Genomic DNA, 22,227 nt, shown 5'->3' on the forward strand with positions numbered 1-22,227 from the left:
ACTGGGCATCACAGCGCCTCAGTAATGACAGTTAATGGAGGTGAGACTCGTGCATTCTGGGGGCGAGCCCAAAGCAGAGACCATGGCGTGGCTCAGGAGGCCCGGATGACAGTGATGCTGGAGGGGAGACACAAATGTTTCCCTTGGGACCTCCATCCCGAAGAGCGGCAGTGGTGGTTTCCGCCGTCCCTGTGTTGGCAGGTGCTCGGTGGACAGCCGCATGCTGAGGGCCGGGGAGAGCGGCTGGGACAGATGGCCGTGACTCCTGAGGGGAGAAGGTCACAGGCCACGGTCACATTCGAGACCCGTGGACGGCCCTTCTTCACCCTGCGCTGGGTGAGATTGCGTTGGTGGCTAGGTTGGCTCCGGAGCGCCCACCCCGCTGTTGCTTCCGCGGCCGGTCTTCGAGCAGCAGAGTGGGCCAGCGCCCTCTGCGTCTGAGGCCTTGTGTGGACTCTGAGTGGATTCGGACCAAGAGGGAGAGACCTGTAAACAGTCCCTGGGTTGGGGGGGGTGAGTTTGCACAGCAGTTATTTCAGGGGAGTCCTCTGCAAATTCCGGGCTTGGATCTCCTTTAGGAGGTGTGGACTTGGGTGTGGTTGCTTCCGTGGCGCCCGCTTGGAGGCACAGGCATGAGGGAGGCGTGAGGGAGGCGTTAGGCCTGCACGCCTGGCCACCTGTGGGGGTGGGGAGCTATGGCGTGGGCCTCACTCCCCTTCCCGGCCCCGGGCAGCCAGGATTCTGGCAGGGCAGTGGGGAGCGGCACCATGTCCTCAATGCCTCCGACAGGGGCCCTGCCCGTAGGCTTGCCTGGGGTCTCGGGTGTGGCTGGAACTGGTTCACAATGCTCTGGAACAGCCTGAACTCTGCACAGTCTGGTGGCTGCAGCTGCTCGTTCTGTGGCACAGCTGTGCTTGATGGAGGTACGTGTGCAATTCAGTGAGATTGTGACCAAGGTCCACTCAGAAGCAATAAGTACCCGTCCACCCTCCCTGCCACAGCCCTTTCCCTCTCACCCTGGCCTCTCCCCTCCTCTCCAGCTGCTTCAGGGCCAGGAGGAACAGGAAGGTGGGAGTTGCATCCTGGCCCTGCTGTTGACGGCCCTGTGACCCTACGGACTTTCTTTCAAGAAAGAAAGTAAAACTCAGAAGGGCAGTCTGTAAACAGAAGAGCTCATGCCTGCCTTCTGGGGGTTTGCGGGGTCGGCGAGGAGTCCTGACGCGTCACAGGGCAGGTAAACGCTTCTGTCCGGTCGCTGTGTGGACATCCCCTCGGAACCTGTTTAGAGCGCAGCCCCTGGTCCGAGCTCAGTGCTTAGGAAGTGTGGCTGCGCCGCAGGGCTGTGTTGGCCGCTGTGTCGGCCGCTCCATGCGGTGCTGTCCAGCCCGGCCCACGACGCTCCCTGTCTCCGGCCCACGACGCTTGCTCTTTTCTGCTTCTCCACACTTTACTGCCGCTGTCTTTCCCCTGACGGACCCTCTGGCTTAGAATGCCTCTTCTCCTTCACAGCTAAATGCTCCCTCCAGGCCTGAAAACCGCAGTTTTCCCGAAGCCACCCTGGGCTGTTCTTTCCTCCCATCTGGAAGAGACGGGCCTTTCCAGGAGTTTTGTTGGCATTTTTGGTGCTTCTCAAGTATTCTGTGTTCTCTCTGCAATTTTTTTAAATTCCTTCTCTCTTCTACCTGATGATAATTATTTGAGGGTGACCAAAATATTTTCCAGTTTCTCTGTATGTTCAGAACAGCACAGGTCCTGTAACTCCTCAGTCGTTTCAGGATAGATTAGAGATATTTTTCTTTTCTTTTTTTTTTAAGATTTTATTTATTTATTTGACAGAGACAGATCACAAGTAGGCAGAGAGGCAGGCAGAGAGAGAGGGAGAGGGAAGCAGGCTCCCTGCTGAGCAGAGAGCCCGATGCGATGCGGGGCTGGATCCCAGGACCCTTAGATCATGACCTGAGCCGAAGGCAGCAGCTTAACCCACTGAGCCACCCAGGTGCCCCTAGAGATATCTTTCTGATTTTATGGTTAAACCTAATCTGATCCTCATGAGATGATCCTGGCTGTCTTTTCTGGGATTGTGCTACACACACGTAAACTTGAAGAGCATCCCATCGGTGTTGTGGGCCTCACAGCCGTCCAGCACGTCCACAGCTGGATCTTCCCTGCCGTGCCGTGTGCTCGGGCCCGTTCAGAGGAGGTGGGTGTGGGTGGGCACTCGCTCGGCCGGGTCCTCTGCACCCGGACCCCGGCGCTGACGCGGAGCTCACGGCCAGCCACAGCCTGCGTCGGTTTTCCCTGCCTGATATATCGCCCTTTCTAACTTTTCTTCTTTTTTTTTTTTTTGTGCAGACAGTTGTGAGAGACTTCAGGACAAGGATGTTTCACTTAAGGACTTGTGCTGCTAAGTTGAGGCCGTTGACGGCCTCACAGACTGTGAAGACATTTTCACAGAACAGACCGGCAGCAGCTAGGACGTTGGGGCAGATTCGGTGTTTTACCGCCCCCGTTGCTGCTGAGCCATTCCTCAGTGGGACTAGCTCCAACTATGTGGAAGAAATGTACTATGCTTGGTTGGAAAACCCCAAAAGCGTACACAAGGTAAGGCTCCCGGGAGTGGATGTCTTCATGTGTTTGGAGTCTTGGCCTGACGTTGGCCAGCCATCCAGGTAAGTGCCTGTGTCCTGAGGAGCCTTCTGGAAGGTAGGCAGGCTAGCCGGCAGGCGGCACAAAATCCCACCCAGCGGAGTCGTCTGCATTGGCAGCTTGGCAGTCAGCCCAGCCCCCAGCGACCGCCTCTCTGGAGCAGCGCTCCCCTCTCACTTGGCGCACCGCACGATGGAGACCCGCTCCCTGGAGACCTGCTACCTGGAACAGAAGGCTTGTTCGACTTGCAAGCATCTTGAAGAGGCTCACGCACCGTTTCCAGGCCTCCCCGAGGATGCCTTGGGTACAGACTCCAAAGACACGAGGCAGACAGCAGCTACAACCCTGCAGGATACTCTTCTATCCCATCTTCCTGAGAAATCTTAAAACCATCGTGGGCGAATGATGTGTAAATGGCATTTTCGATCAGTATGCTTCTGTATTTGAAAGTAAATTCCGTGCATGCTTCTTTCTCATTCCCCTCTGTCGCCTGTAAGGCACGTCCGTCAGAGCCCCCGTGTGCACACGTTTGCTTGCTACAGGGCATGCCTGGTGGCCGAGTTTCTTCCTAGCATTCTGGCCGGTGATGTTGGCGGGTTTTCAGGCCAGGCAGCTGGCCTGGTTACAGGAACTGGAGGGTGGGTCCTCCAGTTTCCGTCTGTGCCCCGTTTGCAGGCCGTGGGAGGTTTGGAGGAGGTGCCGAGGGTCTGCGCAGGAGTGCCCAACAGAGGCTGGTCAGCGGCAACTGTTGCCTTGGCCTCTTCCTTCCTCATGAACCTCGGAGTCTTGTTGTCAAAAGGCAGCTGCTTCCACTGGGCCCCTGAGAGTGTTTTTACCCTGAAATGTTCGTGACATTTAAGGTTGCGGCGTCCAGACTTCATTCCTGCTCCCGGGGAGCAGGGCACGGGGACGGCTCCACTGACGGGCCGGGGAGGAGTGCGGGCTGCGGACTGGGTCCTTGGGCTTTGCCGTCAGAGTGAGCACTCAGACGCTGCAGAGCAAGTGTGCCGGCTCTCAGGAAGGGACTTGCCAGCCAGATACGAGAATCCGCATGGGTCAGCATCCTTAGGCCAGATTTTATGTGCTCATGTCTGTGGCAGGGATTCTCCAGGGGACAACCCGTCTTCTAGAAAGAGACGGGGGCAAGGCGGCTTAGTCAGGGGGCGTGCCTCTCCACTGTCCCAGCCATGGGGAGTCGATTTTCTCTCCAAACTGGGAAAGGCCTCCTATCTTATGTGTCCGTGTTTCTTCAGAGACACAGTCCGGAGCTTGCATTGGAATGCAGAGGCCTCCGTGATGTGGGGAAGTCCTTAGAAATGTTGACTTCTCTAAGAGTGCTTCGTTTGTACTTGTGTTTTAGAACTCATAGTCTAAGCAGAAATGATACACTAGATTTGAAGATGGAGATGGTTTGGCTTTCGGACCCCCCATGTGTGCATTATGGTACGGTATGGACTCTATGCCCTGAGGTTTGGACCTGTCCTCTCCCTCTCTTTTGGCACAGAACTTATTCATATCTGGCAGAAACAGAACAATTTTAGCATCTCCCCTTGCTGCCCTGCTACACTCAGCTTTCCAATTATTTTAGCTTTTTATGATATTTTCAAACAGTAGAGGGAAGAGAATAAAGTGAGCCTCTACGAGGAGACCCACGTCCAGCCTCAATAGCATTCCACAGTGTGCCAGTTTCTAGAACCTCCTCCCGCCACACTCTTTTTTTGCTTGTTGGTTCACTTGGGTGGGGGCCCAGGGGAGTCTTTGAAGCCAATCCAGACCTGTGTCATTTCTGAACGACTCTCACCAACAGGAATGTGGTCTTTACCACACCTAACAGTTCACAAGATAACTCTCCAGCGTCTACTTCTCAGCCTCAGCCGGCTGTGCCTCTCTTAAAGCATATGTGCTGGTTTGGTTTGGTTTGAAGATTTTTATTTATTTACTTACTAATTTGAGAGAGAGTAAGTGAGAGAAAGCGCGCATGTGAGCAGGGGGAGGGAAAGGGAGAAGTGGGCTCCCTGCCAATGCGGGGCTCGATCCCAGGACGCTGAGATCATGACCTGAGCCGAAGGCAGAGGCTTAACCCACTGAGCCCCCCAGGCACCCCATGGAACACTTACATTTTTAAATGTTTCGTTGTGAATACTGGTGACGTCTATGAGCGGCTCTGAGCTGGGGCCCTCGTGCCCCTGGTGCATGGACAGGCCGCTGGCCCCGACTCTGCCCCCTCCCCGTCATCACCTCCAGTCTAAATGCCTTATCCAGCACAGCCCACCGCTGGACCCCATTAGGAACCCTAAACAGGGGCGTTTTGTGTCAGCAGACCTCCCTCATGGGAGTCTCAGCTGTGTTGAGGACAAGTCAGATGACAGCATCTTTTTTTTTTTTAAGAGTTTATTCATTAGAGAGAGCGCGCACACACACACAAGCAGGGGGAGCAGCTCCCACTGAGCAGGGAGCCCAATGTGGGGCTCGATCCCAGGACCCCTGGATCATGACCTGAGCCAAAGGCAGATGCCCAACCAGCTGAGCATCCCAGGCGCCAGAGCAGCTTATTTTTGTTTAAGTCTTAGAAACACTTGGAATGAAAGCCATATCGCTCCATCAGTATTTCAGATGTTGGGCACTGCCGGACCCCGTTTGTGTGCAAAGGCACGTCCCCCCACCCCCTAACCACATACACACCAGTGGAGCGTGGTGTCAGCCCTGCGAGGGGAGACCCTGGCTTGCTCCCGGTGCTGGAGCTGGAGGGAGGCCCTCTCTGCCTCTTGCTGTCCCCGGAGCCGCAGAGCATGCTTCCCCTGCCAGGCCTTCTTAGTGGGACAGGGACACGGGACAGGTCTGGTCCCGTGTGCTCCCTGCACCCGGACAGTCTCCAGACTCAGTCCCACATCCTGCAGCCTGGACCATTCTGCCTTTTCGTTCCATGCTCGTGAGAGACAACCCCCTCGTTTCATGTAAGAGAGCCAGGTGGGCAGAGCACAAGCACATCATCCCCCATTCACAGTGACACGTGCCTTTTCCCCTGCACCATGCAGTTCTGAAGCCGCCCTGACTGTGCCCAGAGACCTCTGTGCTGGCCTCAGCGACAAACACTCGCATAGTGCAGGCTCACAGATACATGGTGGGATTTCAGTAATGTCATCCCTTGGTGGTGTGCTTGGCTTCCCCCATCAGCCGTACCTCAGCCATGGTGACCGGTGTACGTGGAGGCACCCAGTAGGCGGGATACCTTCCCTAGCGGCCGCAGGATGCTGATAGGGAGCTGGAGTTCACGGCCACGGTGCTGGGAACAGGAGGCAGTTTGCAGCCCAAGGCTGTGCGGTTGGAGCACAGGGGCGAGAGGCTGCAGGGAGACATGCTGGGGCAGGGGCCTTGTGCACACTGGCCTGGCCACCACAGGGCCGCAGGTCTGCCTCTCCTGGAGGGGGCTGTGATGAGCCAAGCCCAGAGCCTTGTGAAGGTCTGCGGGCTCTTGGCTCTGCCGCCCTTGTGGGTTGAGAAGAAGGCCTCTACGCCACGTTGTTGTGACTCCCGGGGTCAGATTCTCTTGGCACCTGCGGGGACTGTGCTATGCGGGGACAGCCCCCCGAGGTCCTCTCTGGCAAGGTGTGAAGGGGCAACCAGCCTTCATCTTGAGCAGAGGCTGGGAGCAGCAGTCACAGTCAGGTCACACAGGGCAGAGCCGAGGCAGCTTTCCTTTGCTCGTGTTGGGGGTCGCTGAGGTTCCGCTTGTGCGCCCACAGGGAGGGAAGGTAGCAGAGGTCGTCTGAAGACGTTCCCTACCCTGTGTGGTGCTGGGCCTTCAACACGACGGTGTCGCTGTGAGTGAGTGGGTACCCAGGTAGAACTTCCAATTTTAACTGCTTGCGTAGAGATGGCTCCGTGGCAACAAGTCAGGCAGGCCCGGACCCCAGGGCACTGCCCGTCCCTGCCTCCTAGACACGGTGCTGGGCCGGTCATAGCCCTGCCAGCAGATGGAGGGGTGAGAGCCACATGGTGGGACATTGGGGCGGGCACACACAGCGTTTTCAGGGAAGGCCGTGACCCAGCAGTTGGCACAACGAGGGCACATCAGGCGGGCATGAGGACCGTCCAGTGCAGCCTTCTCATACGCAGTGGGGACAGGGGACGCAGAGCCACGCACCGTGGCTGGGCCGCTGGGCTCAGTGACCTGAACGCAGTGCAGAGCTTCTAGCACACCTTCTACGTGGGAGGAGCCCATGTGCGGGGGGCTAGGGAGGACAGGAGCTTCACAGTGGCCCCCGGCAGCCTGCGAGCCACCAGTGACCACCCTCCGCTTGAGGAGCTGCCCCCATCGGTCTGTTCAACCGAATTAGTCTGAAGCAGCCGAACCCTTGCTCCAGGATGGCCGCGGGCCGCTTCCCACCCTGACGCTTGCGCTGGTGGTGCAAGGAAGCACTGTCGGTACCAGGACTTAACCATCGGTCGTTCATCAAGGGGCATAGATCCAACCCAGACCCGCACTCCCTCGGCCTTGCACTGGCCTTTGCGCCCAGGGATTGGTCCAGTCCAGAAGCTGCCTTACCCACCCCCAGGCTGGCTTTATGCCAGGGCCCTTGGCAGGGTGCTGCCAGAGGGTGGTGGTGGCATCGGGTGACCTGCCAGGCCGGGGTGCTCCATGTGGGCAGGTAGGGCCCAGTGGACAGGAAGAGACGGGGTGGTCAGCCCAGAAACCAGCGGCGTGGAGTCGGTGGCTGGAGTAGAGCTCAGTAGCCCCGGGGTGGAGCGTTGACCCTCAGCATCTAGAGCAGCTCCACATGCCCTGGGGCTGCTTGTCAGGGTGCGGTGAGGTTTGCGGGTACAGGGGTGGGTCTCTCTGCTTGCCACCAGGATCTGGTACACACGCAGCCAGAGCGGCTTCCCTAGCCTGGCCTGGCCCGGCCCTGCCCAGCCCGCGGGAGGCAGGCTCACCACCGCCATGCGCTCGTGTCCCTGGGGCCCTGAGGTCACATGCTCGTGCTGGCTGCCACGTCAGACACACCCGGGGCCTTCAGGCGGGTGATGGGGCTCAGGGTGGCATGTTTGCCGCCCCTCTGATACTGCAGTGCTCCGTGAACGGCCGGGAACCGGGCCCCGAGGCGCCTGTGACCTGCTGACAGTGAGGGCAGAGTGCGTCTGCCTCCCTGCCCGCTCCCCCGTCTGCTGCGCCCACCTGCGCCAGCGCCCTTTGCAGGTTGAGGGGGGCGCCTCTGCATTCTGGAGGCCACGGGTGTCTACAGCTGACACCTCACCTGGCACCGGGCCTGACACCGCACCTGCCACCCACCCCCACCCAGGCACCACAGCATACTGGTCCAGCTGCTCTCCCTGTGGCGGAGCCTGAACCTGTCCGAGTTTGACTCGGGTGTGCTGAGCGCCTGCTGTGTGCAAAGCCTGGAGTAGCTTCCTGAGGGACGTGTGTGTGGCTTTCGAAGGGCTTTCTCTGCTTAGAGTGGAGACGGGGTATGACGACCAGGAGAGCCCCTTGTGGTTGTGGGAAGTCTAGGGGTGTGAGGCTGCTGGCTTTTGGAACAGAGCTTTGCAGACCATAGGTGGATGTTTTCGTTTATCTGAAATTCAGAGTAAGAATTCTAGTGGTTGGGGGGGGGGTTGCTTTTGTTTTTTATTTGTTTTGTTTTTCTGGTGTATTTTGGATCAGAATACTCTACCTATTTATACTCAAAACCTCCTGTGTTTTGGTGAGGTCATTTCGGCAACAAGTGATGGTCTCAGCCCCACTCGTGGGAGGGGGTAGCAGGCCCACACCTCCACTGATTGCTGTCCCCTCTTCCCGTGTAGCCTGTGGCCTGGCTGCACCCGACTCTCCAGTCCTGTCTCTACCAAGTCTCCCTGTCCTGCAGGGCTCACGGCACTGGCTGCCCCTGAGGTGCCATCTTGTTCCACGTCCACCCCATTCTGTTTCCTGAGAGAGGGGCTCCTGGTGGTCGTCCACCTGTCCCCAAACCTGAAAGCCGGCTGCATGGAGGTGGCCTCAAGCTGGTTTCCCTGGAACTGAACTGTCCAAGAGCACTGCCAGGGTACATCATGGGTGCCTTTGGGAAAACTGTTCCCGTGCGGGCAAAATGTCACTGGAAGCCTCCTGTCCTGCGAGACTCCCCGGGGCAGGTGCCTTCTCTCATCCTCCCTTCAGACCACTACTCCCTCTCCAGCGGTGGACGGGGGACAGAGTGTCCGTTAATTGCCACTGCTGGGTTCAAGGGCAGGCAGTGGGACAGAGCATTTCCTTGGTGGGTTAGTTGTGCACCAGTAGCAGATGGAGAGGTTGGCAACGGGGTGTCTGGACCCTCGGCGTGAGTCTGGTGGCTGGGGGCTTGTGTTGCAGGGCTGTGGACGGGGCTGGGACTCCCTCCCTGCTCGGTCTGACACGGAAGGCCACCCTCTGGGCCCAAGTACCGCAGCCCCAGACCGCAGCCAGTGTCGGCGGTGCCTTGTTGGTCGAGTGTGTTCCGGAGACGGGACTGGATGTGCTGCTGGCATCTGCGCTGAGAGGTCACCCCGCCGGCCGATCCCCAGGCTTCCCTTCCCTGTCTGCTTTGTCACTGCAGTTAGTGCTCAAGCACAGGTCACCACGCCACAGGGTTGAGGTGTCCAGAGAAGAGGAGCGAGTTTGGCTCAGAGAGGAAAGCACATGTGCCGCTTGTACATGCGCACATGCACACGGGGTTTTTCTCAGTAAGACACCTGGGGCCACTCGCCGCGATGGCACAAAGGCCTCACATTGCCAGGCTCAAGGAGCAGATGGGCAGGGATAGCTGTCCTCTTCTGGAAGCTTCCTCCTCTCAGAGGGAGGGGAATCCCCTGACTGGCCCCTCATGGTCACCGCTCCACTGAGTGCAGCAGCGGGGAGCACGCGGGTCTGAGAACCTGCTGCTGAGGTGTGTGCCGGCGAGGGCTGTGGTGCTCGGACAGGAAACCCTCTCCGGGCAGTGCCGAGGACCCGTGTTCCCCCGTGTTCAGGGCCCGGGGTAAGGGACAGAGGGAGACAGGGAGAGAGAGGCTCCTTGGGGAGCAGAAACCACCAGAAGGATGGGAGCGGTTGTGTGGGGTGGGGAGGCCTGCCGCCAAAACGTGACCTCCGCTTGCAGAGACTTTCCAGCTAGTTCTGGTGAGGGCTGACAGCCATCGAAACATGCCCCTCTCAGTTTGCGGGGCGGTGGGTGTGCAAATGAACAGACACGCCGCCCCAGACTCCCGCTTGCAGAGATCCGCGTGTGAAAGCCCCCTGGTTCTTGGTGGCAGGGGGTTCGCTGCTTCTGTGGGGACAGCTCACCGGAGGGCAGGTGCCCAGCCTGGGGGGGTGGTGAGTGACGGGAACCGGGCGCCACATTCCGGCCTCTGTCTTCCTGCGGACTCCCTCCTCTGCAGGACTGGTGTAAACCAGTTTCTTCTGCCTCCAGCACCAGCCCTGCGCTTGTCCTCAGCCAATTGGAAGTCACCTGGAGTTTTATTCCGAGCACAAAAGAAGGTCAGAGGGAGGAGGCCCAATGGTGGCAATGATCCCCCCCAATCCCCACTTTCCGGGGCCGGGCTGGGTGGGGCCCCTGCCGCTGTTATCTCCTGGCCGTGCCCTCCGCATCTGCTGGAGAGGCCTTTCATTTCTGCGTTTCCTTGGCAGGGTGGGCGGGTGAGCAATGCTGTCGATGGGAGGGCTGCCCACTGTCCCGTGTCCCTGCAGCCGTCCCTGTGACCTGGCTGTCCCAGTGCCCTGGGCAGCACGCTGTTGGCTTTTAAGCCTCACTGCCACCTTGGAGGGGCTCCTTCTGGGCCAGGCCCTCGGTCATTGGAGGCCTGGACGGAGGCCAGGGAGAGCCCTGGGTCCGAGCCACTCCCCAGATGCAAGGGCTCATTCAGATGTGCTGGACAAGCCCCACGGGGACAAAAGGATGTGGGGGTCCAGTGTGTTAGCTCGTTGTGTGCCCGTCCTGAACCAGGTGGGAGCTGGGAGGCAGCCTTCCTTTCCCCCACTCAGGAGGCCTCTCTTTCTCTCCAGTAACGAAGGCAGCTGTCTTCCAGGGTAGACAGGCTTTCACCGGTGTCACAGGCAGGCCAGGCTGGTGGGGAAAGGGGGCGGGGATGGCCTGGACCCCCGGGTCCTGGATCGTATTGGGTGCCCCAGCTGTCAGGTTTCATGCGGCACAGGGCGCTGTACGTGGGCATGAAGGCAGGTGCCAGGAGAGAGCCTGTCTACCATCAGTTGACACGCTGCAAATGAGCTGGAAAAGTAAAAGCAATAAAAGCTTGACTAACGAGTTAAAACATTTTACAATTGTTATCCGGACACAAAGGCACATAAAGTGTGCAACTCAGTATTGGACGGTCATCCCACTAATGGTTTGATTTTTGAGAATGACCTTTTCTGAATACAAAAGGAGGAAGTTCTCGTAGAATGATCTAAAACGTTTTGCCCGGCTCCCTCCAAAGCAGTTACAGGGAGAGACCAGACTGCCCCACAGGAGGCAGTGCGCCAGGCCTGCGCTGGTGACAGGCTTGTGACCAGTCACACAGGGGCCCCAAACAGCTGAACTGAACCTGCCTGAGAAAGCGAGAAGGCGGTGAGGACCCGCGCCATGGCCTCGGTCACATACAGTCCACCGGTGCAGTTCCCGCCGAGCCCCGGCCCAGCTGCTCCAGACGGCGTCCTGATGGCTCGTCCTGGGATGGCGAGCACAGAAGTCAGCGATATTGGTCCCGGGTCTAAATCGTACTCTTGGAGGAACCTCAGACACTGAGGGAAGACAGCGTTCCTGTGTCTGAACTTGCTGGTTTCCAGTAGTGCTCTTCCCAGAGGAGCGTCCCTCAGCCTTCATCCCTCTGAGCTCAGAAACACGTTTTTGAGACCTCACATCTTTGTCTGAGTTGACAAACTACTGTAGTTCGCGGTGTTCCTGTAAATTGCAAATGGGACCTTCCAAGCACGGAATACCGAGGACAGAAGAACAGACGGAACCAGGATCGTGATAGCACAAGGCGGTTGGGAGCAGCAGTCACCCCGGTGACGCTCTCACTGCCGACAGGTTATGGTCTGGGTGTCCTTAACCGTGTGTTTCGCTCTCGACGACAGACCTGTGAGGGTTATTCGGGGCTGTCCTCCCCTCACGGGACGGAGCACAGGAAGTTGGGTGACTCACCCACGTGTCGGAGCTGAGATCCAAGTTCTATCCCCGAGCACGTGCTCCCGGTGGCTCCTAAGTGGCCCTCCTGAGTTAGGGGCGAGGCTGCCTCCCCAGCGGCCAGTGAGGGAGCATGGCAGCCTTCCACACGTGAGCCCTGCACGCCTTCCAAGGGCCTCATTCTGTCTTGCACTTGGGAACACAAGCACGAGCAAGGCCAGCCCAGGCCCCCCAACACTGTGTCCAGCCTCTGCGTTTGGAGAGACACTTGGAAGGCTTGGTCCCCTTTAGGTGGTCCCGTCGGAGCAGCTGCAGACTCGCAGACAAGGGCCAGGAGCGCCGGTCTTCCAGATAGCTGGGCAGGGGCAGACGGGCTAGGAAGGTCTCTGTTCCCCTGCATCCTGGCCGCCCACCACAGAAGCAATCATTACGGCTCTGGAGTGCTGCGGCCTTGGGCCTGTGGGGTTTTGATGGCAGGGCCGCCTCGCATCGCCTCCATCTTAGGGCCAGGAGAAAGGGGGCATCCCGGGGGCCCCACCCTGCAGGGGTGCAGTCAGGCCATCCGATTAGGAATGAGTCGGCCCCGCCAGCCTGCCGGTGGGCGGATATAACTGGGACGTGGCTTGCCTGCCAGGAACACTGCTCTTTGGGGCTAAAAATGAGTCCTACGTCCTAGGTGAGCCATGGGGTAACGCGAGTTCCTTCTTTGTCTTTAGTCATGGGACATTTTTTTCCGAAACACCAATGCTGGAGCGCCGCCGGGCACCGCCTACCAGAGCCCGCTCCCCCTGAGCCCGGGCTCCCTGTCCGCCATGGCGCGAGTGCAGCCTCTGGTGGATGCACAGCCCAACGTGGACAAGCTGGTGGAAGACCACCTGGCTGTGCAATCTCTCATCAGAGCCTACCAGGTAAGGCTGCACCCACCGGCTGCCAGTGCCCCAGTGACGTGTCCTGGAGCTAGCACGCTGTCCCTGCCCGGGAGCCCAGGGAGGCAGAAACGAACCATGCCCAGAGCAGAGGAGCCGGGGATAGCCAGTCTGCCCCTGCCTGAGCACGTCCTTGCCACCCGTAGCCCCTGCCCTGCAGATAGCTCCTTTTTCTTTCCATAAGTTGACAAGAAAAATTCGTGGGCAGGAGAAAACGGTCCTTGCCAGGGTCTCGAGGGGGCCTGCTGCTCACCAGGAGGAAGCAGGGACTGGCAGGGGTGCGCCCCCCTCTCAGTCGCCAGCACCCACATACGACAGGAGGAAATGAACCCATGGAGCTTGGGACAGGAGCAGAGCCCATGGCTGCATGAGCAGGGCTGAGGGGCAGGCTGGTGTCCTGGAGCCTTCCAGTTAGCAGTCCGCACCATCAGATGCTGGTGGGTAGGACATGCGGGGCTCCCCTGACCTTTCTCCACCTGGCAGGGAAGAGCCCAGAATTCATACCGGAAGGCTGGTTCTGACAGAAGCTCTGAGGATAGGAGGAGAAATCGGGCCTGGGGGTTCCCTTCCAGGGTCCCGGGGCACCTGGGCTCACATGGATTTCTTATCACTTCTGGGCGCATTTCCAGGAGACGCCACAGATCAGGGCAGGCGGCACGGGCCGGGCAGTGGGTCCTGGCAAGTCGACAGACACCCCAAGCCACGTGGCTGGCATGGCCCTGTGCTCTGGAGTCTTGTTCAGTGGGTGTTTCTGGAGGAAGGAGACGCATTTGGTGGCTTCTGACCATTGCCTGGCTCGTGTAGCCTCGTTAACTTCACACAGTCCCAGGTCCCCCTCTGCAGCTGCCCGCTCTCACACTGCTAGCAGAGTCCTGGGTCAGGCAGCCAACGCTTGAGGTTGGGCGGGATTGTCTTCCTCCTTTTCCTTCTTGTTCAGTTCAGATGCTGAAGCCTCTGTGCCCCTCAGTGCGGCCTGCGCTCCTGTCCTTGGAGGCACTGGTGTGCTGAGCTACACAACCCCACGGGGGCATCAGCCCCTAGCGGGCCCCACTTGGTTTATCCAGGGAAACTCAAGGATCCCCCGAACCGCCAAGTTCACTGTGACCCAAGTTTATCTCTGTTTACAAGCACAAGAGCACTTTCATGATAAAATATTCAAAGGCTTTTTTTAACTGATTTTGTTATTTTGGGTTAAGGTTTGACCAAGTGTGACTTTTCCCCCCCCACAGCCCGCGGGTCCTGCTTAACCACTGCTTGTGTTATTGCTTCCAGGTCAGGGGTCACCACATTGCAAAACTTGATCCTCTCGGAATTAGTTGTGTAAATTTTGATGATGCTCCGGTAACTGTTTCTTCAAACGTGGGTGAGAATTGATCTGTAAACGCTAATTTTAATGTAATTTTACTTTTTTTTACCCCTTCCCTCTTTTTTTTCTCCTGTCCTTTTGTGTGTGTCCCCCTCCCTCGCTGGCCCGTCCGTAGATACGAGGGCACCATGTAGCGCAGCTGGACCCCCTGGGGATTTTGGACGCCGATCTGGACTCGTCCGTGCCCGCTGACATTATCTCCTCCACAGACAAACTTGGTGAGGGTCTGGGAGCGGCCAGCGCCGCGCTGCTTAGCTGCTCCGATCACAGCTGTGACGGCCAGGACGTCCTCAGACGGAAGGGAGAGGCTCTTAAGTTTCCTTCATTCTGATCACTTGAAATTTAGCGGGTTTGGGGCAAGTTACTTTTACCCCAGCTTTTCACACAGATTCTGTGAGCTCAATTGTCTAAGTCTCAAAATTGGAGACTACAACTCGGGGCAGACCCGGTTTGTGACACGAGAGATGACCTCCCGGGCAGGCGGGTCATGTGACGTGCCAGAGGCCGGCTCTGCTGGCTCAGTTTCCAAATCCCAGTGTGGCACGGCCTCTGCCCGAAACGGCCTCGCTCTGGACTGTCGTCACGTGCGGTGCTCTTGGCGCACGGCACAACCTGCCTTTAACGGGCGAGTTCCAGTGTGCACTGTGCACTGGGTGTTGATTCCCAAACGCTGGTGATCACACTGAGGAAGGAAACTTTGGAAGGCATCCCGGCGCGGGGAGGGGCGTGGCGCTCGGGCAGTTGCTGCCCCGTGTCCCCGCTACCTCCTCTGCCGCCATGAAGCACACATAAGCGCGGCTGGGCTCACCCTGCGGTTGCTTTCTCAAGTTAATCTGCTCTCGGTCACCGTGCCGCTAACCTGTGCTGAGATGACTGATCCGGAAATGGCCACGTGTCCTCCAGACGCACCGTGCATGCTAATAAAACTCACGATTGCCTACCTGCCTAATGCTGTTCTCCGGGAGGGGACAGAACTCGCCTCCTCGAGCACTGGTCTCTAACCTTCTGTGATACCCTAGCACCCCATAGACGTCACTGGGCTGGGTGTGGGTGGTCAGGCTCCAGCCAGGTAAGGCGAGGTTTCAGACAGCGTCAGCTCCAGGGTACGCGTTAGCTAGTAGTCTGTCCTTGCCGTCTTCACTGGAGGAAACTGCCGGAGGCTGCCGGGGCTGCTTCCCCTCGCTTCCTCCTCCCCGCGCAGCCCCAGCAGCACCCCAGCACCGTGCAACCTGTGCTCACCTATCCTGAAGCCCCTCAGCGCCCACCCCAGTTGTTGAAGTTGGGGCCTCTCTCCAGAGAGGGGTGAGGGCCTCATGCACCAGGACACCGCAAGGCATTCCGATAGGAAGGGGACACGGCAGGTAGGGGTGGCTGTCCTGCCCCAAACTGTAACACCGCAGCGGCACCTTTGTTACATGGGCGCCGCCCTGGTGGTCCCGCGCTCTCACTCGAACTTCAGGGAGCAGGGTGCGAAGCTCTGCTCTGTCCCACATTGAGACTAGTCACGGCAGGACAGACCCGCAGCCCACAGGCACCAGCAGAGTTGCTCATAGGTCCCCCGACGCTCCCAGCCCGGCTAGTCTGTGGAGGCTGGGACGCCTGGCCATGCCCCAGTGTCCCTGTCCCGGTGCTGTTCGAGGGCAGAGGCAGGAGTGGGAGCAGGGCCTCTGTCATGCTTCCCACTTCGCTCCCAGCCACCGTGGCCTCACTCTCCTAGAGTAGTGTCCGCAAGCGTTTGTGGTGCACCAGGACAGCCACACAGACGTGGCCCCAGAGCCCCCGGGCTCCTTTGTGGAAGAGATGTGGCCTCTCCTGGCCAGGAGCCCTTCAGAACCGCCCAGAGCAAGTCGGGGGCAGCCCCTGCTCTGCAGAGGAAAGTGCAATTTCATCCTGAGAATTTGAAATGGTTGTGATGAGTTCTTTCTTGAGGTATAAAAAATGGAAATAGTGAACCTGCAGGAAAGTTGCTTGAATTGTGTCACCTTTGGTGCGTGCACGTCTTCGGGAAAATAGCCAGCCCGGCGCGCCCGCTGCTCGTGCACTTGGACACTTCTGGGTGCTTCCATGCCCCTCGCCGCCTCTAGGCCACGGGCCTGGCCTCAGAGCCAGCTCCCCTGGCAGGAACCCCAGCTCAGGATGTGTCGCACCTCCTCATCTGTGAGGCTGTTTGAGAATCGTACTCTTAGAACAGTGCCTGGAGCGTCCTACGCTCCACAGAGCTGTGAACTAGTGCAATTATGATCAGACTTTCGAGCCAGGTAGCTGCCAGGCCGTCTGGTAATGAGGTGAATTCAGAAACCGAGGGATGGAGCAAGCAGCCCGGGGCCACCCCCAAGTTGGTTTTGGTGAGAGAGCCCCAAAGCTGGGGCTGGAGCAGGGTAGCCTGCGTGTCTGCGTGGAACCTGGGTCCCCCTCGTGCTTCCTCCGGGCTGAACTCCCCTTCTCCCTGGGGGTGCGGGCACAGCTTCTCCATCCTCTTGTGGGGAGCCCAGGCTCGGGAGATGCTCACTCTGCACACGTCTGAGAGCACGCTGTGCTGCTGGAGAAGCAGGTGGGCAGAGGGGCAGCTGTGGGCAGGCGTGTGAGCCCAGGGCTAGGCAGCCGGCTGTCTCCAGGGCTGCAGACACTGGTCTGCAGTGCGAGCAGGGCTGTGTGCTCCCAGGTGTTTGTGTGAAGCAGTTACCATTAAGGTCTTGGCCTTTGACTGGTTTGGAGAGGGTTGGGAATTGCAGACCTAGAGTCCCTACCCTGACATCACACGCGTCCACCTGGCCCCCGAAGTAATGGTTGGAGAGAGAACTCACAGGCAGGCTCTTACCAGTTACAGCAGACTCAGCTGGTTTGCAGGGCTCCTGGGTGGCCGGGATGCTGGGGTCACCAGCAGATGCACACACAGAAATACCGCCTGCCGCCAGTGAGGCAGAAACCTTGAGGACTGATGACTGTAATTGAGATTTTAAGTTTAAACCAGCGTTTGTACAGTTTCTCAACTGGCCCATGATTGGGTGGACGGTCACTAACAATGGGGCGCCTTTTCCCCAGGGTGTGTGTTGTCAGTAGCCAGGTTCTTGCCGGGCCCCAGAAACGTGGCCTTGGATCTGTACCCTTTTTTCCTGTCAAACCCACACCCATGGAGGAGGGTGGGGAGCATGAACTCTAGGTGCCTGGGCACACATTCCTCCTCGCATCACTCGGGAGGTCCAGACAGGTTCAGGTTTCCTAGCAAGGCCTACCTGGTTGGCCCTAAATTAGGGTCGGGGTATGGGTCTCGATGGAAAGCTCCAGACAGAGTCCTGCAGGTTGGGCTCATTGCCATCTTCACCACAGACAAACTGGACATAGTCACACCTGTGTTGTGTGCAGGCTGGCATGCTCGTTTCGCTCGCATGGGAGGGAGCTGAGCCACCACCACCCTCCACTGGTCTGGGATGTGCAGAAAAGTCCCATTGACCTGCCACCCGTGTCCAGCGTTCACGTGTGGCGCATGAATTAGACTCCGGTTTGATGTCCCGGCGTTTGTGGTCTGGGTAGATGCATGCTGCACACGGTGACAGGGGTCACAGCCCTTTAGTGTGATGGGAGGTTTCTACACACAGGGGAGCCTGGAAGAGATTCTGTAGATCACAGGGAGGAAACCTGGGTGCCCCAGTACACCGAGGAGCTCCAGGGGCTCACTCTGTGGCCGCACTGGCTCTCCTTTGCTGGTCTGGGGCTCCTGGTCAAGTTCACTTGCCGAGACACCTCTGTTACCGTGAGCGCCGTGTCTGGGTAACGATGGCACGCACATCTTCATGCTCACTGTCCTCTGAGCTGTCGGGCAGTCGTCCCATTACAGCACCGTGGCGGGTAGTGTTTAAGAGTGAGAAGTCGAGTGTGGTGAGAGTTACCAAAACGAGACCCAGACACAGCAAGTGAGCAAATACTGTTGGAGAAACGGGGCCAGTGGGTGTGCTGGGCACAGGGCTGCCACAAAGTTGTAAATACCTAAAACTTGTTAAAAAACAAAAAACCGAACAGGAGAAAACCAGAAAAGCTCTGTATCTGTGAAGCACGATAGGACAAGGTGTCCCTGTAGCGCGGGGCCCATTCAGAAGCCAAAAATCCTAGCACCACTCTGACCACGTCCGTGGGTTTGCTTTTTCCGGCATGGCGGGGGCTGTGCTGTCCTGCTGTCCTTCTAGAGCACTCCGTGTCCGCCACAGCCACTTCTGCTCCTTTGACATCTGGGGAGAATAACCAAAAATAGAGTTGATCGTTAGCTTTCCTAATTTTGGAATGACACGGAGCAGTTCACTTGACATCTGTGGGCTGCCGTGTGCTGGGGATCAGCCTCATGCCGAGCTAAGGTCACAGGGGTCGTGTGGAGGCGTCTCCCGGATGCCCAGAGAGCCCGGGGCCACCATGGTCGAATCCTACCCGCTCATGTCTCCTGCAGTGTCGTGCACACATCAGGAAGGAACATGTGGGTTGCAGGGATCCCCGTGTGTTCTCTGCAGATGACACACACGCACTGGCTATTCCTGTCTCCTGTTAGTTCTACCAGGAAGTACAGATCAGAATGAGAGCATCCACCAGTACCTGAAGTGAACGGACGTCAGCATTTCAAAACATTCCTTGTGTGGCCTATAGAGTTTCTAACCGACAGGGCTTGCTGGCAGTTCTGTTGGGGTTGAGCGTCATCCTTTGTCTTGGTTCTGAGGATTGAAGGAGAGAAAGGAACATTCTTTCTTCTTGCCCTTAAGCAAAGCGTCCAGACTTCTGTGCAGAACTTGGATGATCTGTTGTCTTAAGAGCCACCAGCTCTGCGGTCCTTGCTGTGTGCTGCTATCCCCACGGGAGAGGGGGAGGGCTTGCCCACACAGAGCAGGGGACTCTGCACTTCTGGTGGCCGTGAGCATGCCCCCCACCACTCAGCCACCAGTCCTTGCGTGCCCTGCCACCACGACCCTCTCCCACCCCAGCCCCCAGGCTCATGCTCCTGAGGCACCAGGGACAGGAGAAGGAAAGTGCTTTATGTGCCCTTTGTGTGCCCAGATGGACACCCTGGCTTTCACCAGTGGCCCAGAAGGCATCCAGAAATGGTACAGGGCCCTGAAACGTTTGCCGCAGGAGGACCATGGGCGGTCCTGTGCAGCTGAGCTCCCTCCTGGTTCTGCCTTGTCACTGAGGAGGGACTAAGGACCCACCTCTGTCCTTCAGAACCTGTCAGAATCCAGAACGGGGTTAGGGTCTGGTCCATTCCCTGCTGCTTTGGTTCTGAGGACGGTCTGCTAGAAATTAGGCCTTTCCGGTTTTGTCCCCTGGTTTTGTCACCCCGAAGTGGGCTAGGTGGGTGGGTTCGACTCCCCAGGAGAGCGCTGTGTCAGCCCTTCCTTCAAGACGGGGAGGCGAGGAGGTCTTCCCTGTGTAGAAAGCGGCCTTTCCCTCCTGTGGGCTCACCTCATTCTGGCTGTTTCTGAGCAGCTCCCACATGCACCCAGTCGCTGTCGGCCCCCCAAGCCCCACCCTGTTCCCCTTCAGTGTCTGTCTGTGTGGCGGTGTCTGTCCCATCCCCCCCCCCCCCCCCCCCACCCCCGTGACCGCGGTGACGGTGCAGGGTTGGGATGTCCGGGTCTGGAACTAACTCGCTGTCTTTTTCCTTCTGCGCTCACCCACGCCACCTCACTCTGCCTCTCAGACCTTGCAGTGTTCAAGGAACGACTCCGAATGCTAACAGTAGGAGGTAGGAAAATAACGCGCCCTTCACCTCTCCAGAGCTGAGGACCTCATTTGAGCAGGATGTGCAACTTTTCCCAGCATGCCATTTGGGGAAAGTTGGCTGTTCCTTGTCCTCACATGCATTGTCCCATCACTCCACTATCACCCAGCAGGGGGCGCCACTTCTGTGTCATTTCTGTTCCTGTCCATTCTCACCTCCCGTGTGTCTTGCTGCTGCTTTGCTGAGCTTGTCTCCAGTGCAGGCCGCCTGGAGCTCCTGCCCAGCGGGCCGGGGCGGAGGCCACACGGCGTCTGCATGTCAGCACACCCTCTCCTCCACCTTCCGTGCTGTGCCTTCGACTGGGCTCTGGATTCTTTCTGGTTCTGTTTCTGGGGCATTTGGGACAAGATTCTCTTTTGATCTTCCCATGTTTGAAGGACAACTAAAGTACTGATAGAAACTTACTTCATGACATAAGGAATCCTCAGTGACCTGTGGTTCTGGGCAAAACACTTTGAAGAATCCAGAGTGAGGGCTGGGGTCCATCTGCCTGTTGTCACGCCCCTGGTGGCTAGTCTTCCTTCCATGCTAGGTGGTCCTGGGCAGTTCTCTTTTTCCTCCATCTCACCACAGCTGTGAGACCCCAGTTCTGATGACACTTTTTGTTTCACGATCATTGTGGATTCATAGGCAGTTGTAAGAATTCGCAGAGATCCTCCTGCCTTGAGGCCCGTCCCATGGTGACATCCTGTAAACCATAGCGCGTCCCACCAGGGTGCTGGCCAGGCCAGTCGGGGCCTTCCTGTAGCCTTCCTTAGCCACACCCGCCTTCCCTCCATCCTCCTCCCATTCGGCCCCGGCAACCACGATCCTGGGCTCCATTTCTGGAGCATTTTTGGCAGTGCAAGGACGTTATGCAGATGGGACTACAGTGTATAACATTTGGGAATTGGCAGTTTTCAGTCAACCCAGTTTTTCTGGGGTTCAAGCCAGGTGGGTTTGTAACACTGGTTTGTCCCTTCTTGCTGAGCATAACCCTCTCCGTGGGTGTCCCACACGTCGCTGTTCACTCAAGGACCTTGGCATTGTTCCCGTTCTTTGGCTAATAGGGTCTTTTGCTGGGCAAAATTCTAAATTCTGATGGAGTCTGGTTTGTCAGTTTTCCCTTTTATGAATTGTGCTTTTGTTGCCAAACCTAAGAATCCAGTGATTTTCATCTACATATTTTTCTTCTTTTTTTTTAAGATGTGTTTATTTATTTTAGAGGGAGAGTGTACGTGGAGGGAGGGACAGAAGGAGAGAGAAGACCCACACTGAGTGCAGAACCCATAGCCTGATGGTGGACTCCGTCTCACAACCCGGGGATCATGACCTCAGCTGAAATCCCGCTGGCCACTTCTCCTTCTCAGCCACCCAGGCACCCCTCTATGTATTTTTCTAATGGTTCTCCAGTTTTGCATTTTACATTTAAATCTATGATCCATTTTGAGTTAGTTTCTGGATAAAAACTGAATTTTAGGTCGAGGGGTTTTTTGTTGTTGTTGGTTTTGTGGGGGAGTTTTTTGGCTGTGGTTGTCCGGTTGCCCCAACACCTGGAAAGTTTTTCTTCCCTCTGTTGAATTGCTTTTGCATTTTTGTCAAAAGTCAGTTGGATTGACTTGCACCAATCTGTCCCTGGGTTCTCGATCCTTTCCTATAGTCTCTGTACCTGTTCCCCCACCACTGAAACTCTCTTGGTTACCCTAACTACTGAGCTTTATTTTCCTGCTTCGGAACTGTTGTGGCTGTTCTAGGGCCTTTCTCTTTCAGATGAGTTTGAGAAGTGCCTTGTCTATTCACACAAGTTGCTGACATTTTGGTGACAGCAGTGCTAAATCCACAGATCCTTTTAAGAAAATTGGCATGTTGACTCCATTGCCTCCCAATCCATGAACCTAGTATGCCTGTCTGTTTACTTAGATCATTTTTTATTTCTTTCACCAGTTTTTTGTACTTTTTGTGTAAGTCCTGGACATGTCGTGTTAGATTTATACCCAAGATTCTTTTTCTTTTTAATTTTAGTGTCTACATATCATTACTAATTTCTAGAAATACAGTGGATTTTTGTGTTCATGTTGTATCCTGTGGCCTTACTTGAGCTCACTTACTCTAGGACTTTATTTTGGGGGGAGTAGGTTCTGTAGAATTTTCTGTGTAGAGAATCATGCCATCTAACAAGAGGAATAATTATTTCTTCCTTTTTAACCCGTGTTCCTGTTATTCCCTTTGCATGCCTAATTACCCTGGCGAGAATCCTGAACACTGTTGAGTAAGAGTGCTGAGAATAAACATCTTCACCTTGTTTCTGATCTTAGGGGGAAAGCTCTCAGTCCTTCATCACCAATTTAGTATTAGCTATAGATTTTTTTATAGATGTTCTTTATCAAGTTGACAAAGTTCCATTCTATTCATATTTTTTTG

At 57.0% G+C, this 22,227-nt stretch overlaps 1 protein-coding gene across 4 annotated transcripts in view; it reads left to right on the forward strand.

The window, feature by feature from the left end:
• Positions 1 to 22,227, forward strand: part of OGDH (oxoglutarate dehydrogenase) — a 53,373-nt gene that overhangs the window by 8,414 nt on the left and 22,732 nt on the right. Inside the window, exons 2-5 of one of the 4 annotated variants that reach the window (XM_059397123.1) lie at positions 2,353 to 2,601; positions 12,494 to 12,685; positions 13,976 to 14,066; positions 19,747 to 19,791. In XM_059397123.1, the coding sequence (XP_059253106.1) occupies positions 2,380 to 2,601; positions 12,494 to 12,685; positions 13,976 to 14,066; positions 19,747 to 19,791 (550 nt within the window). In that variant the 5' untranslated portion in view covers positions 2,353 to 2,379. Of the gene's footprint in view, positions 1 to 2,352; positions 2,602 to 12,493; positions 12,686 to 13,975; positions 14,067 to 14,184; positions 14,288 to 19,746; positions 19,792 to 22,227 lie in introns of all 4 variants that reach the window. The other 3 variants (XM_059397122.1, XM_059397125.1, XM_059397124.1) reach the window with 3 other exon arrangements.

This window comes from Mustela nigripes, chromosome 4 (genome assembly GCF_022355385.1).
Source record: "Mustela nigripes isolate SB6536 chromosome 4, MUSNIG.SB6536, whole genome shotgun sequence".
Lineage (NCBI taxonomy): Eukaryota > Metazoa > Chordata > Mammalia > Carnivora > Mustelidae > Mustela > Mustela nigripes.